This window comes from Rutidosis leptorrhynchoides, chromosome 4, assembly GCF_046630445.1.
Source record: "Rutidosis leptorrhynchoides isolate AG116_Rl617_1_P2 chromosome 4, CSIRO_AGI_Rlap_v1, whole genome shotgun sequence".
Classification (NCBI taxonomy): Eukaryota; Viridiplantae; Streptophyta; class Magnoliopsida; order Asterales; family Asteraceae; genus Rutidosis; species Rutidosis leptorrhynchoides.
The window spans coordinates 365,213,553-365,226,382 of NC_092336.1; the positions used below are offsets into that span (position 1 = coordinate 365,213,553).

The window sequence follows — 12,830 nt, forward strand, 5'->3', positions numbered from 1 at the left end:
TATCTAGATATTTTACATATATACATCTACTAATTCCATATTATTTTATAATACCAAAATTTGAATTGTATTTTAACATAAACATCATGGGCATGCTTTAGTTGAGGGGGATGATTCTCACACACGATTTTGGGTGACTCTTCCACCCATATGTCTTACTTTCTTTCATCGCCTCTTGTCTTCGAGATGTTGCTTTCTTCTTATTGGTGAAGAGTGCCTCTTCTTCGCCTTTTATGCTTACTTCACTCATCTGCTTGGCTAATGCTTCTTGGTTAACCAATAAATTCTCCAACTCTATTAGTGACAGTTACAAAATTGTTATATTTAGAAAACTTCCATCGTGTACGTGTATTATAGTTAATTTTGGCAATTCTAAATCTAGAAGTGAAATGGTCAAGTCTTATAAAAACTGATAATGGTCTACCACTAATATACTTTTACTATTTCTAAGGTTTGAACCCACAAAAAACTACTTCTTCTGTCTTTCACAAACAATCATTATCATGCACACATGTTGTTAATTAGAGTCATTAATTAAAAGTACAATATAGAATGGAGAGCTATTTGAAGCAAAACTTTGATGTTGAGCCTAAAAATCCAACCGAAGAAGCCTTGAAGAAATGGAGATCGGCGGTGTGGCTGGTGAAGAATCCGCGTCGGAGGTTTCGTATGGTAGCGGACCTTGCCAAACGAGCTGCCGCAGAAAAGAAACGAAAGAAGATTCAGGTTTGATCTTTGTTTATTTTTTATTTTTTTGTTAAAAAAATCTGACGTTGTTTATTGTTAATCCGATCTTAAAGACAAACCTAAGGGATGTAATACAGTAATAGCCCACCCGAAAATAAATATATCAAGAACTCCATGGCCCTACCTGTTACTATCCTAAAAACACCATAACTATTCCATAACTTATTTCTTGTATTCATCTTATTCTCATACAATGCCATGATCAATGGATGGTTATCTAAGTTTTGTTGCATACTTCATGTTTTGATTATTGAATTTCCAAACACTTTTTTTTATCATTGTCATTACTTTTAGTGGATGTAACTAGTTTCATTTATGATCAGTAACTAGTTTCATTTATGATCATTAACATCTTATATAGTCCTACATTTATTTGTACCATAAAAAAGTATAGAAGAAGAAACATGACATTATGAACAAACTTAATATAAAACGTTAGAAAGAGTATTAAAATGTTGTATGAAAAACTACATAAATAAATTGTATAGACCAATTACATCATGTAAGTATGTAACAAATAACCAGTAAATGTTCTGTTTTTAGACCTGATGTCCTGGGCCACAAATGTCTCAAACTCTTTTGGAATTTTAGTATTTTGATCTGGTCAGTTGTTTACTTTTCATGGGTCTTTGTTAAGACTTTTATACCTTTGCTTCATGTACATATATACAAGCAATATATAATTATTATATAATGTATAATAATAATAATAATTATAATTATTATATTATAATTATAATATATGAATATGATATATGATTATATTATATTATATGATATATGATATATGATATGTATATATAATATAACAATTTTATGATTCATGAAACCCAATAAATTAATTACCAGAATTTAATTACCCACTTACTTTTTTTGTAACAGAAAGCAAATAATGATCAAGAAAACTGTTATTTTGTTTGACTCATTTGTTTGAAGCTCTGTTAAATTTGACCCCATAAAGTTTAATCCCAGTTCCTGTTTCTGTTAATCATCTTGGCTGTTATCAGTATCTGTTAATATGCTTGAATGATCATAGATTCATAAAAACTTCACAATTTTGTAACATTTTTTAACATAATTTCATGGATGTCTCCTCTGTAAGAAATAATTCCAATTCTGAGGTTTTAAAAGTGAGTTTTTATTAAAAACATTAATCACATAAAAATGTTTGAATAGTCTATAGTAGCACATTTTTTACTTGCCTATTTTTTGTCTGTTTTGACTCAACAGTTTGAAAGAAATGTATTTGGAGGCTTTTACCCTTAAATTTCCATAATTGAAAATTTCATTAACTGTTTCTTGTTTGTAACCTTATGAAATTTTCTTATTCGTACAAACAGGAGAAGATACGGATCGCGCTATACGTACAAAAGGCAGCATTGCAATTTATTGATGGTACATTCTTAAAATTTTGCTACAAACACATTAAATTTGTATTCATGTCTAGTTTTGTATATGCTAAACTTTGTGCTTTAATTAGTACAGCTGCAAACAGAACCGAGCGTGAGCTATCTGCAGAAGTCGTTCAAGCAGGTTACGACATTGAACCTGAAGATCTCGCGTACATAGTTCGGTCCCATAACAACAAAACTTATGATTTCCATGGTGGACTACAAGGGCTTGCAAGAAAAATCAAAGTTTCATTAAGAGATGGTGTCCTTTCGGGCGATTTATCAAAAAGACAACAAATTTTTGGTTGTAATCGGTTCGTTGAAAAGCCTCAAAGGCCTTTGTGGATGTTTATATGGGACGCGTTGCAGGATATGACTTTGATAATACTTATGGTTTGTGCTGTTATTTCGGTTGGTGTTGGGATTGCAACCGAAGGTTGGCCAAAAGGTATGTATGATGGTTTGGGGATTATTCTTTGCATATTGTTGGTTGTGGTGGTTACGGCGGTTAGTGATTATAAACAATCGCTACAATTTGCTGATTTAGATAAAGAAAAAAAGAATATTATTATTCAGGTGACACGAGACGGGACTAGGAAAAAGGTGTCGATTTATGATTTGGTAGTTGGTGACGTTGTTCACTTGTCGATTGGTGATCAAGTGCCCGCAGACGGGATTTTTATCGATGGGTATAGTTTGTCTATCGATGAGTCAAGTTTATCGGGTGAAAGTGAACCAGTCAACGTTGACAAAAAAAGACCGTTTCTTTTATCGGGTACTAAAGTTCAAGATGGGTCGGGTAAAATGTTGGTGACATCGGTAGGTATGAAAACCGAATGGGGTAGATTAATGGTGACATTGAGTGAAGGTGGGGACGATGAGACTCCGTTACAAGTCAAACTAAATGGAGTCGCTACGGTTATTGGAAAAATCGGTTTAGCTTTTGCAGTGTTGACTTTTGTAGTGTTGACTGCTCGTTTTATAGTTATGAAACTTGTAAACAATGATTTGAGTAATTGGTATATGAGCGATGGGTTGGAGCTTTTGAATTATTTCGCTATTGCGGTTACTATACTTGTCGTTGCGGTACCCGAAGGTCTACCTTTAGCTGTAACGTTAAGTTTAGCGTTTGCTATGAAGAAATTAATGAACGATCGGGCTCTTGTTAGACATCTTTCAGCGTGCGAAACAATGGGTTCGGCTACTTGTATTTGCACTGATAAAACGGGCACATTGACCACAAATCATATGGTCGTGACCCGTTTATGGGTTGCAGGTGAACCCAAAGATATTAAAAGTGTCAAATCTTCGATATCGGAAAAAGTTTTGACTGTTCTTTTGCAGTCTGTGTTTTTAAATACGAGTTCCGAGGTAGTAAAAGGTGAAAGCGGTAAAACTAATATAATCGGTTCGCCAACTGAGACTGCATTGTTAGAGTTTGGGTTACTTTTTCAGAGTAATCATAATGATATTTCTAAAACTGTGAAAATTATCAAAGTTGCACCGTTTAATTCGGTGAAAAAAAAGATGTCGGTACTAGTTGCACTTCCTAATGGTAAGTTGCGCGCGTTTTGCAAAGGTGCGTCCGAAATTATACTAAACGTTTGCGATAAAATTGTTAATGGAGATGGAGAGACAGTTGAGTTATCAGATAAACAAAGAAAAGCTATAACAGATGTGATTAACAATTTTGCGTGTGAAGCTTTAAGAACAATTTGTTTGGCTTTTAAAGATATCGAAACTGGTTCAAGCAGTGATGAAATTCCAGAAAATGGTTACGCGATTATTGCAGTCGTCGGGATTAAAGATCCAGTAAGACCAGGAGTCAAAGAGGCGGTCAAAACTTGTTTGGATGCGGGGATTATGGTTCGTATGGTGACTGGTGACAATATTCATACGGCTAAAGCCATTGCTAAAGAATGTGGTATTTTGACACCTGGCGGTTTGGCTATTGAAGGACCCGAGTTTCGTGAAAAAACTCCCGAACAGTTGAAAGAAATTATACCAAGACTTCAGGTGATGGCTAGATCACTGCCACTTGATAAACATAAACTGGTTACGTTTTTGAGGAACGAATTTAAGGAAGTTGTCGCTGTTACTGGTGATGGGACTAATGATGCGCCTGCATTGCATGAAGCCGATATTGGACTCGCTATGGGTATAGCTGGAACTGAGGTTTGTGTATAAATATCATAACTTTTTTAAGCATGTATCTTACCCATTTTACCACTTTGACCCGTTTCATAATACTTCAATCGTTCTTTAAAAGATGCAGTTTTTAAGTGCTTATCCTTGTAGAATCAACAGATAATCAGTTTTCAGAAGGGCGTTTGGATTTGCTTATTTTAAATATCTCAGGTCAACCCAACCAGGTTCAACCAGTACACTAAATTACCCATTTTGACTAACTACCCAATCTGACCAGCTTATTTCCACATGTAATATACCTATTTTGACCCATACTAATTACCCAATCTGACCCATTTTGACTAAATTACCCATTTTGACTTATCTAGTATGGACCTGTAAGGGGGAAATATTGTAAAAAGATTTATTTTTTTTTATGTTGAAAGATATAAAAAAAAAAAAACATCAGAACTGAGTATATGATGTTATAGGTTGCAAAAGAAAATGCTGATGTAGTGATTATGGATGACAATTTCAAGACAATAGTTTATGTGGCTAGATGGGGTAGATCAGTTTACATCAACATCCAAAAGTTTGTGCAGTTTCAGTTGACAGTTAATGTGGTTGCCCTCATGACAAATTTTGTTTCGGCCTGCACATCAGGTTATAATATTATCAAAGTTACAAACTTTTTAACTAATTAATTTAATTTCATAAACGGTCGATAACAGTTTCTTGAAGTAAAATTACAGGATCTGCTCCTCTTACTGCTGTCCAATTGCTTTGGGTGAACATGATTATGGACACACTTGGTGCTTTAGCTTTGGCTACAGAACCACCTCATGACGGTTTAATGAAAAGACCGCCTATTGGAAGAGACGTTAACTTTATAACGAAGATTATGTGGCGAAACATCATTGGTCAAAGCATTTATCAGTTGGTTGTACTCGGTATCCTACAATATGATGGGAAAAACATTCTGAGTCTAAATGGTCCAGATTCTACTGTTGTTCTTAATACGATGATCTTTAATACGTTCGTTTTTTGCCAGGTACTTTCTCAGTTTCATAACTTTGTCTTAAAAACTCGAGCTCGACTCATTTTGATATTATAGGAGCTCGAGCTCAGCTCGTTTAGTACATGTTATTTTATTCTAAATAATATTTTATATAATTATATTACATATTTTTTTTATCTACTTATGTTACCCCGTATAAGATAGTAATTAGCGTATATAAATATAAAACTCGTTTAGGTTCGCAAACTTGTTCGAGCTCGAGAAATGAAACTCGAGTTCATTTAATAAACGAGCTTCAAAGTATTTTCAAGCTCGGGTTCGAGTTCCTTTAGGCTCGGCTCGAATCGAGTTTTTAACGAGTCAGGCTCGAGTAGCTAGCTGGTAGCTCGGTTCATTTACATCCTTACTTGTAAGATCATATGTGTTTCTTTCGGCTGCTACATGAACAACAAACCAAACTAAGGCGTTCTTTTATATTGTTATGTTTGTGTTATTGTTTAGGTATTTAACGAAATAAACAGTCGTGACATGGAGAAGATAAATGTCGTAAGCGGAATATTTGTAAGTTGGGTGTTCGTGTTAGTCATGGTCTGTACTGTGACTTTTCAAGTTATCATAGTTGAATTGTTGGGGACATTTGCGTCTACAGTGCCGTTAAGTTGGGAGTTGTGGCTCATTAGTGTTGTACTGGGAGCCATTAGCTTGCCTGTTGGAGCCGCATTGAAGTGCATCCCGATTGAGTCTTCCATGCACATTGGTGCGGTCAAACAGCATGATGGCTACGAACCACTCCCCAGGGGTCCAGATATGGCTTGAGGATTTTGTTTGTGCTACAATTAAGTTTCTGATTCTATTTTCTTTTTGAGAGTCGAATTCAACTTCAAATTCAGATTCAAATTCATTGAACTTTAAGGGAAGGTAGTACATAAGAGTTTTAGATTGATTTCTGATTTCTTTAAAATTTTGGATTGTTGATGCTAACTATATATGGTAATTTGAAGCATGTTTGTTGGATCTTTATACTTTGTGAACGCAAATGATTTTTTTGATTAAAGGATAGAAATAATTGAAGTAGAAAGAAATAAAATCAATTTCTTTTTGTCTTTTAATCTTCTCTTCAGAAATAGGAAGAAATGAAAATAGAAAAATTTAAGCAAATTTAAAACAGAATTGGTATTTTCTTTATTTTCTCAAAGACTGGAAACACAAAATAAGTAAATATATTTTCTTCCTGACACAATTTCTTTAAAAACTATATTTCCCCTTGCTAAACACAATATAAATAGATAAAAGGATAAATGGGTTTTGATAAATGGGTTTTTATTTAATTTAAGTACAATTCAACATCTATAGCAGACGCCTAGCATAACCCTAAAATATATAACACAATTTTCTTTAGAATTTAAGAAAATCTGTTAGACAAATAGTCAAATACACACAGTTTCCGTTAACAGCAGTATTACCTGTATAATCTACACCATGTATACACAGATCATGAATACTCCATACGCGCGTGATTAAGCAAAAAGGAGACCAGATATGATAGTATGGGGAGTACTATGTCATTGCAACATGTCAAAGATAACAATTAGCTTTCTATAAATCTGCAGAAGTTATTAACATAATCAAAATCTATTCTTGACAGTCATTAAGTAACCGCTAGAGACTTCTAAGAAAATCGAAATCAACATTATCAAACACATTAGAAGGAAAGTAAATCACATAAGAACGAGCTAACTTTCACTTGAAGTTAAAGGTTTGTTGGACGAGGATCCATTTCGACCGGTAAATAACTTGTTTATATCTTCCGTTACAACATTGCTCCTGCAAAAAATCCAATGTTAGTCGAACCATCTTCATATCATACAATGTGTTAAAAAAGTAAAAATAGTAAAATGAAAGAAAGTAAGAAACAGCAGCAAAACAGAAAACTACTTGTGACTAACTTCTTGTAATGAAATAGTATTACATGGAATCTTTCTTAAAGAGTATCTAAGGGGGTGTTTGGTTTAGAAGTTGGAATCATTACGTGTATGAATACAGTTGGGAATGGGTATGCATTTTCAGACCCAGCATCCTACTTGGTTATGCAGTATACCTAAATTGGTAGAAACTAATTCCCATTTTTTTACAACAAGAAAAACTTATTGGGTAAAAAAAACTATTATGATTCTCTCATTCCGATAAACACAAACCAAACAACCCCGAATACAAATATTGTATATGGCTTCATCTCCTGGCCTTCTAACAACAGATAACCTTGCCAGTAACAAACAGTATTAACCATGAACACCGACAGTGATTAATGCAGCAAATTCATTAATTTGATGTTTGACCTCAAATTTCATCTGCATATCCATATTTGAGACATCGCAAATAATAGAAATAGAAACAAAGGAGCAAAATGCTAAAAAAATAATAAACAAACAAATAAAGGTCATATCGGGATTTTGAAATAGGCACAAAATGCGACTTCTTATCGGTACATTAGAAAAACAGCACTAATCTAACAAATCACATTACATGAAGTGATTTGATTTGCATTGATTATCTACATTATTGCAATTTGTAGTAATTCAAGTCCACTTTTAAATATCTGAGTATTCATATAGTAGCATTCATACTAGCTGCAACAAAATTCATTTGATTCGCACTAGGCTGCACTAGAACTGATTATAAAATGCTAAATACAATTACCTAGTTACCCCCTTTTTATCCTAACACGAGACTTTTAGCCATGTGTTTTTGACATCAATAACCTTCTTTGGTCATGTAATATTTGATAGTAACCAACACTGGTCAAACACTAATTCAGCTGATAATCACATTATGACAACTTCAGTTAGTAGTAAGACTACTTTAACACACTTTTAAAGCTGATTGCCTAATTCTTATATTCCAACATGACTTTCAAAACACACTTACAATCACACTATGAAAGTGATACACCCACACAAGGGTTATATTTGCAAAATACTTAAGAAGGGAAAACAGGGCGACACACAGGGGCGGAACTAGCTTTAGACAGGAAGTGCCCCAACCCAAAGTCATAAATTTTAGATTATTTCATTTTGCCCCCGGTGTTACATATTCCTAGATCCGCCATTGGCGACACATGGTAATCTTTGAGATGTTGGGAATCATTTTTTTTATGCACGATAACGCACAAATTGACATGGTCGCCCTCTCGTTCTTTCTTATTTATCCCTACCATAAGATTTGTTTAGCATGAACCAAATTATAGCACACAAACACATGCATGCACACACTAATACTTGAATAAAATATTACTCCGTATTATATTCATGTATACGAGAATCATATAATACAAACTCACCTTCCACTAAGCTGAGGTGGACAAAGCAGGCCACCAGGTGTCTGCGAAACATTCTTCGAACGAGGTAAGTTCCCTTTAGGAACTTTTCCACGAGAATTAAAAGCTAGTACCGAGTATTTAGCATCTCTTTTACGTGACGCATTTTGAGCCATAGCTGATGAAACTCGAGAATTATGGTCATAACTTTCACTCATATTGGCTTGCATAGAAGGTGAATTAAATAAAAGTGATGCATCAGGTAATTTAATAGTAGACGTCTCCAGAGTATCTTTTTTAGATTGTTGGGCTGGTAAGCTTGTTGATTTCCTGTACATAAAAAAACCATTCAACCATATCTATATCTATATCTATATCTATATCTATATCTATATCTATATCTTATGATTTTTATGAAAACAAGCCATGTAAATCACGGAAGAAAAAAATACAATAGAGGCAACATAGCAGTATCTGCACTCATTAATTTATTCTACAAACCAGATAGTAAGGATATTTCATTGATCACATATACATTCTTCAATATACGTGTATGTATGTATGTGTGTGTGTGTGTGTATATATATATATATATATATATATATATATATATATATATATATATATATATACATATATATATATATTCCCTAGCATTTTGCATAATGTTTTTACTTGAATTTAAAATATTCTAAGCCTTTTAGGATTCAATTGAACGTTAAACAATAAACAGAAATAAAATTTGTAAGATGCTGATGATAAAAAAATTAGGTTTAAAATCAATCTACAAAATAACTACAGATTCCGAGTCTTTTAGGTTTCAATTGATATTGAAATTGATATTATAAACAGAATCAAATGAAAATTGCAAGATGATGATAGTAAATTAGGCATAAAATCTATGTACATAATTGGTAATAACCCAATGGAATAAACTTAGAACCCTAATTGTATACATATTATTCTTAAAAACTGAAAAGATGTTGATAAGCTTACTCATTGGACGGCTTCGTGTGTGAAATTACAAGATTAGCCTTGCAGCCACCTGCAACTGTTGCTGCTTCTTCTTCATCCGATGATGAAGTATAATCTACCAGCGACATCTCTGTAATTCTCTCCCTGTGCAGGTATCTATTTTAGTTATACTCCCCGGTAATTGTCTCACAAAATTTGTTCCTCTCGGTTGTGCACCAAAGAGTATTATTATTCTGGTGGTGTAGGGCAAAAACAAAGTGCTGTAGAGTGTTTTCTACTCAGTATTAATTTTTCAGTTTTACTGGAAATATTTTATATATATATATTTACCTTATATATAAATTTATATATATATATAATGGAATATTCATTTGAATTCATAAATTAAGTTGATATTCAAGGGACCAACGAAAGCGCGACATGTTGCGCGAAAATTACATGTGATTAGAAAAAAAATTCAAATTTTTTTTTCGAAATTTTGTTTTATTCGAAAAAAAATTTCCCAAATTTTTTCTTACAGTCACATGTGATTTACCTGCACAATCACATGTGATTGAATTGTGCAATCACATGTGATTGAATTGTACAATCACATGTGACTGAATTGTACAATCACATATGATTGAATTTGACATGCATAATTACATGTGATTGTGTTTACAATCACATGTGATTGACATGTACAATCACATGTGGTTGTTAAAAAAAATTCGAAACAAAATTCAAAAAAAATAAATTTTGAAAAAAAAACATTTTTTGTAATTTTTTTTAATCACATGTGATTTTCGCGCCACATATCGCGCTCTCATTAGTCCATTGAATTTCAAGTAAATTAATGAATGTAAGGGATTACAACTCTCCTATTTTAAACTACTTATATTAAAATGAATAATTTATCTAAAACAACCAATAACAAAGTAACCATCAATAAATTAGGAATGAAAGAGTATTTTTATGAGAAAATATAATATAATTTAAATTTACATTAAAATAGTTAGAACGACTTAATCAAGCTAAGAATTAATATATACTTGATTAATCAGAAGATTCGACTGTCTATTTGAGCAGAGTGTTAATTTGGATCCAAATTCAATGAAACATACGTTACACAAACAGTAACAAACAATTAAAGGAAATAAAATCTACGACTTTGCACACACGAGCCAATAATTTAGCCGAAAGTAATTCATCGACTTGCATTGATGACGTGAATATGTAACAATCTAATGAAAATGAAGGGCATCCTAAATTCTCACAAAGCCCTAACATCTAGACGTCACACCTACCGAACACTCAAACTATAGGCGAAACATTCGACTATGAAGACTACCCACTTAGCTATAAACCTAAGCCTCTAAGAAAGCTCGACAAAAAGGTTCCTACTTTAAAGCCCCAACTCCGCTTGAGACTCAAGAGGCTAGAACATCAAGGACAAAACAAATCACAAGATGTATGAAAACACAAATGAGGCAAAATCAGCAAGCAAGACAAGGCTAAGTATTGAAGGAACTGAGAACAATACTAATGACTCTTCTAAATCGGATGGTGCAACAATGAGATCTAGGAATGAGAGCCAGAGAGACCCATCGACTATAGAAACTACCACATCTTGACCTAAAACGAAGACCAAGAAAGATGTAGTTAATGTGAAACCAAACTAAAATAACCAACTGAATCACCCATCCATTTACCATCACCAGCAACCATCGACCCAAACATCACTCAAATCCTAGATCAAACTACAAAATAGCTTAAATCATTGAAACAAACACCAAGCACCACAACCAAATCTCAAACACGAAAATCACTTAACTATGTAAGACTCGTCCCACATCGGTGGAGGAGGAGAACGAAACACCCTTTATAAGGGAGGGTGTGGATACCTCTTATGGTAGACGCATTTTGGAAATAAAAACTGTGAGACTGTGAATGGCTGAATGATAGGTAAGCCGGAGGTCAAAGCGGACAATATCTACTACGGGTTACATTTAATGACCCGTCCTAATCCATCTGGACGAATACATTACATTTGGTTACATCGCGAGGTATTTGACCTCTATATGATACATTTTACAAACATTGCATTCGTTTTTAAAAGACAAACTTTCTTTACATCGAAAGTTGACGGCATGCATACCATTTCATAATACATCCAACTATAATTGACTTAATAATAATCTTGATGAACTCAACGACTCGAATGCAACGTATTTTGAAATATGTCATGAATGACTCCAAGTAATATCTCTAAAATGAGCAAATGCACAACGGAAAATTTCTTTCATACCTAAGAATAAACATGTTTTAAAGTGTCAACCAAAAGGTTGATGAGTTCATAGGTTTATCTTAAACAATCATTTCAATAATTTCAATAGACCACAAGATTTCATTTTTCATAAACATTCATCTCATATCAGGCATTTCGCAAACTGCATAGAGATATAAATCATTCATATGATGAACACCTGGTAACCGACATTAACAAGATGCATATAGAATATCCCCAAAACAGAATCCTCTCGTCTGTATAATAATAAATCGAAGTACTAAAGCATCCGTACCTCAGATGGGGTTTGTTAGGCCCATAGATCTATCTTTAGGATTCGCGTCAATTAGGGGTACTGTTCCCTAATTCTTAGGCTACCAAGCTAAAAAGGGCGATATTCAGTTCGATAATCCAACCATAGAATGTAGTTTCGATTACTTGTGTCTATTTCGTAAAACATTTATAAAAGTAGCGCATGTATTCTCAGTCCCAAAAATACATACTGCAAAAGCATTTAAAAAGGGAGCAAATGAAACTCACTACAATGTATTTTGTAGTAAAAATACATATGACGGCATTAAACAACTGAACAATGCAGGGTTGGCCTCAGATTCACGAATTGGAACATGATAGGAATAATTGGGCCTTGAAAACTTGCAGATAGATTAAATGGACGATTCCTAACAACATGGCATTTACACATTTTGAAAATTTATTCAAATTTGAGACTTGACAAAAATAATGGAAGAACAGAGCAGACGGTGTTCTTCATCCGTTTCTGTTTAAATTCGATTAGATAAAAGATGTTAAATTGAAAATTGATACTGGTAATGAAGAAGTGGAGAGTGTTAACTATATTCACTAAACAATGCGTTTGATTTAAGGGCCATTTGGTCTACACAAAGAATCGATCAGTACATAAAAAATAAATAAAGGTTGAAAGCGAATTTTAAAAGAATTTAGAATTGTTATTGTGATTAATCCCTTAATTGG

At 33.4% G+C, this 12,830-nt stretch overlaps 2 protein-coding genes across 8 annotated transcripts; one reads left to right on the forward strand and one right to left on the reverse strand.

Moving 5' to 3' along the window:
* The first annotated feature begins 546 nt into the window (after positions 1-546).
* Positions 547-6,202, forward strand: LOC139843837 (putative calcium-transporting ATPase 11, plasma membrane-type). Of its 7 annotated transcripts, XM_071834000.1 has the most exons (7): positions 553-726; positions 2,088-2,142; positions 2,233-3,882; positions 4,096-4,313; positions 4,757-4,928; positions 5,018-5,316; positions 5,785-6,202. In XM_071834000.1, the coding sequence occupies exons 1-7, from the start codon at positions 553-555 to the stop codon at positions 6,097-6,099; spliced, it is 2,883 nt and encodes a 960-aa protein (XP_071690101.1). In that variant the 3' UTR covers positions 6,100-6,202. The 7 variants fall into 7 exon arrangements, with proteins under 7 accessions (XP_071690103.1, XP_071690102.1, XP_071690101.1 ...); XM_071834002.1 differs by having other exon boundaries at positions 547-726; positions 2,088-2,180; positions 2,256-4,313; XM_071834001.1 differs by having other exon boundaries at positions 547-726; positions 2,233-4,313.
* A 523-nt stretch (positions 6,203-6,725) lies between these two features.
* LOC139841807 (uncharacterized) lies at positions 6,726-9,699 on the reverse strand. Its single transcript, XM_071832006.1, has 3 exons — positions 9,593-9,699; positions 8,621-8,926; positions 6,726-7,107 (listed from the first exon to the last, which is right to left on the reverse strand). Exons 1-3 carry the CDS (start codon positions 9,697-9,699, stop codon positions 7,017-7,019), a joined length of 504 nt encoding a protein of 167 aa, XP_071688107.1. The 3' UTR covers positions 6,726-7,016.
* Positions 9,700-12,830: the final 3,131 nt, after the last annotated feature.

Excerpts from the sequence above, each read along its gene's own strand:
- LOC139843837 (XM_071833996.1), top strand. The coding sequence starts at position 553 with ATGGAGAGCTATTTGAAGCAAAACTTTGATGTTGAGCCTAAAAATCCA. Across the intron at positions 727-2,087 it reads AGAAACGAAAGAAGATTCAG|GAGAAGATACGGATCGCGCT; the intron begins GTTTGATCTTTG and ends TCGTACAAACAG. Across the intron at positions 4,929-5,017 it reads TGTTTCGGCCTGCACATCAG|GATCTGCTCCTCTTACTGCT; the intron begins GTTATAATATTA and ends GTAAAATTACAG.
- LOC139841807 (XM_071832006.1), bottom strand. The coding sequence starts at position 9,699 with ATGTCGCTGGTAGATTATACTTCATCATCGGATGAAGAAGAAGCAGCA. Across the intron at positions 8,927-9,592 it reads CACACGAAGCCGTCCAATGA|GAAATCAACAAGCTTACCAG; the intron begins GTAAGCTTATCA and ends TTTTATGTACAG. Across the intron at positions 7,108-8,620 it reads CCACCTCAGCTTAGTGGAAG|GAGCAATGTTGTAACGGAAG; the intron begins GTGAGTTTGTAT and ends GATTTTTTGCAG.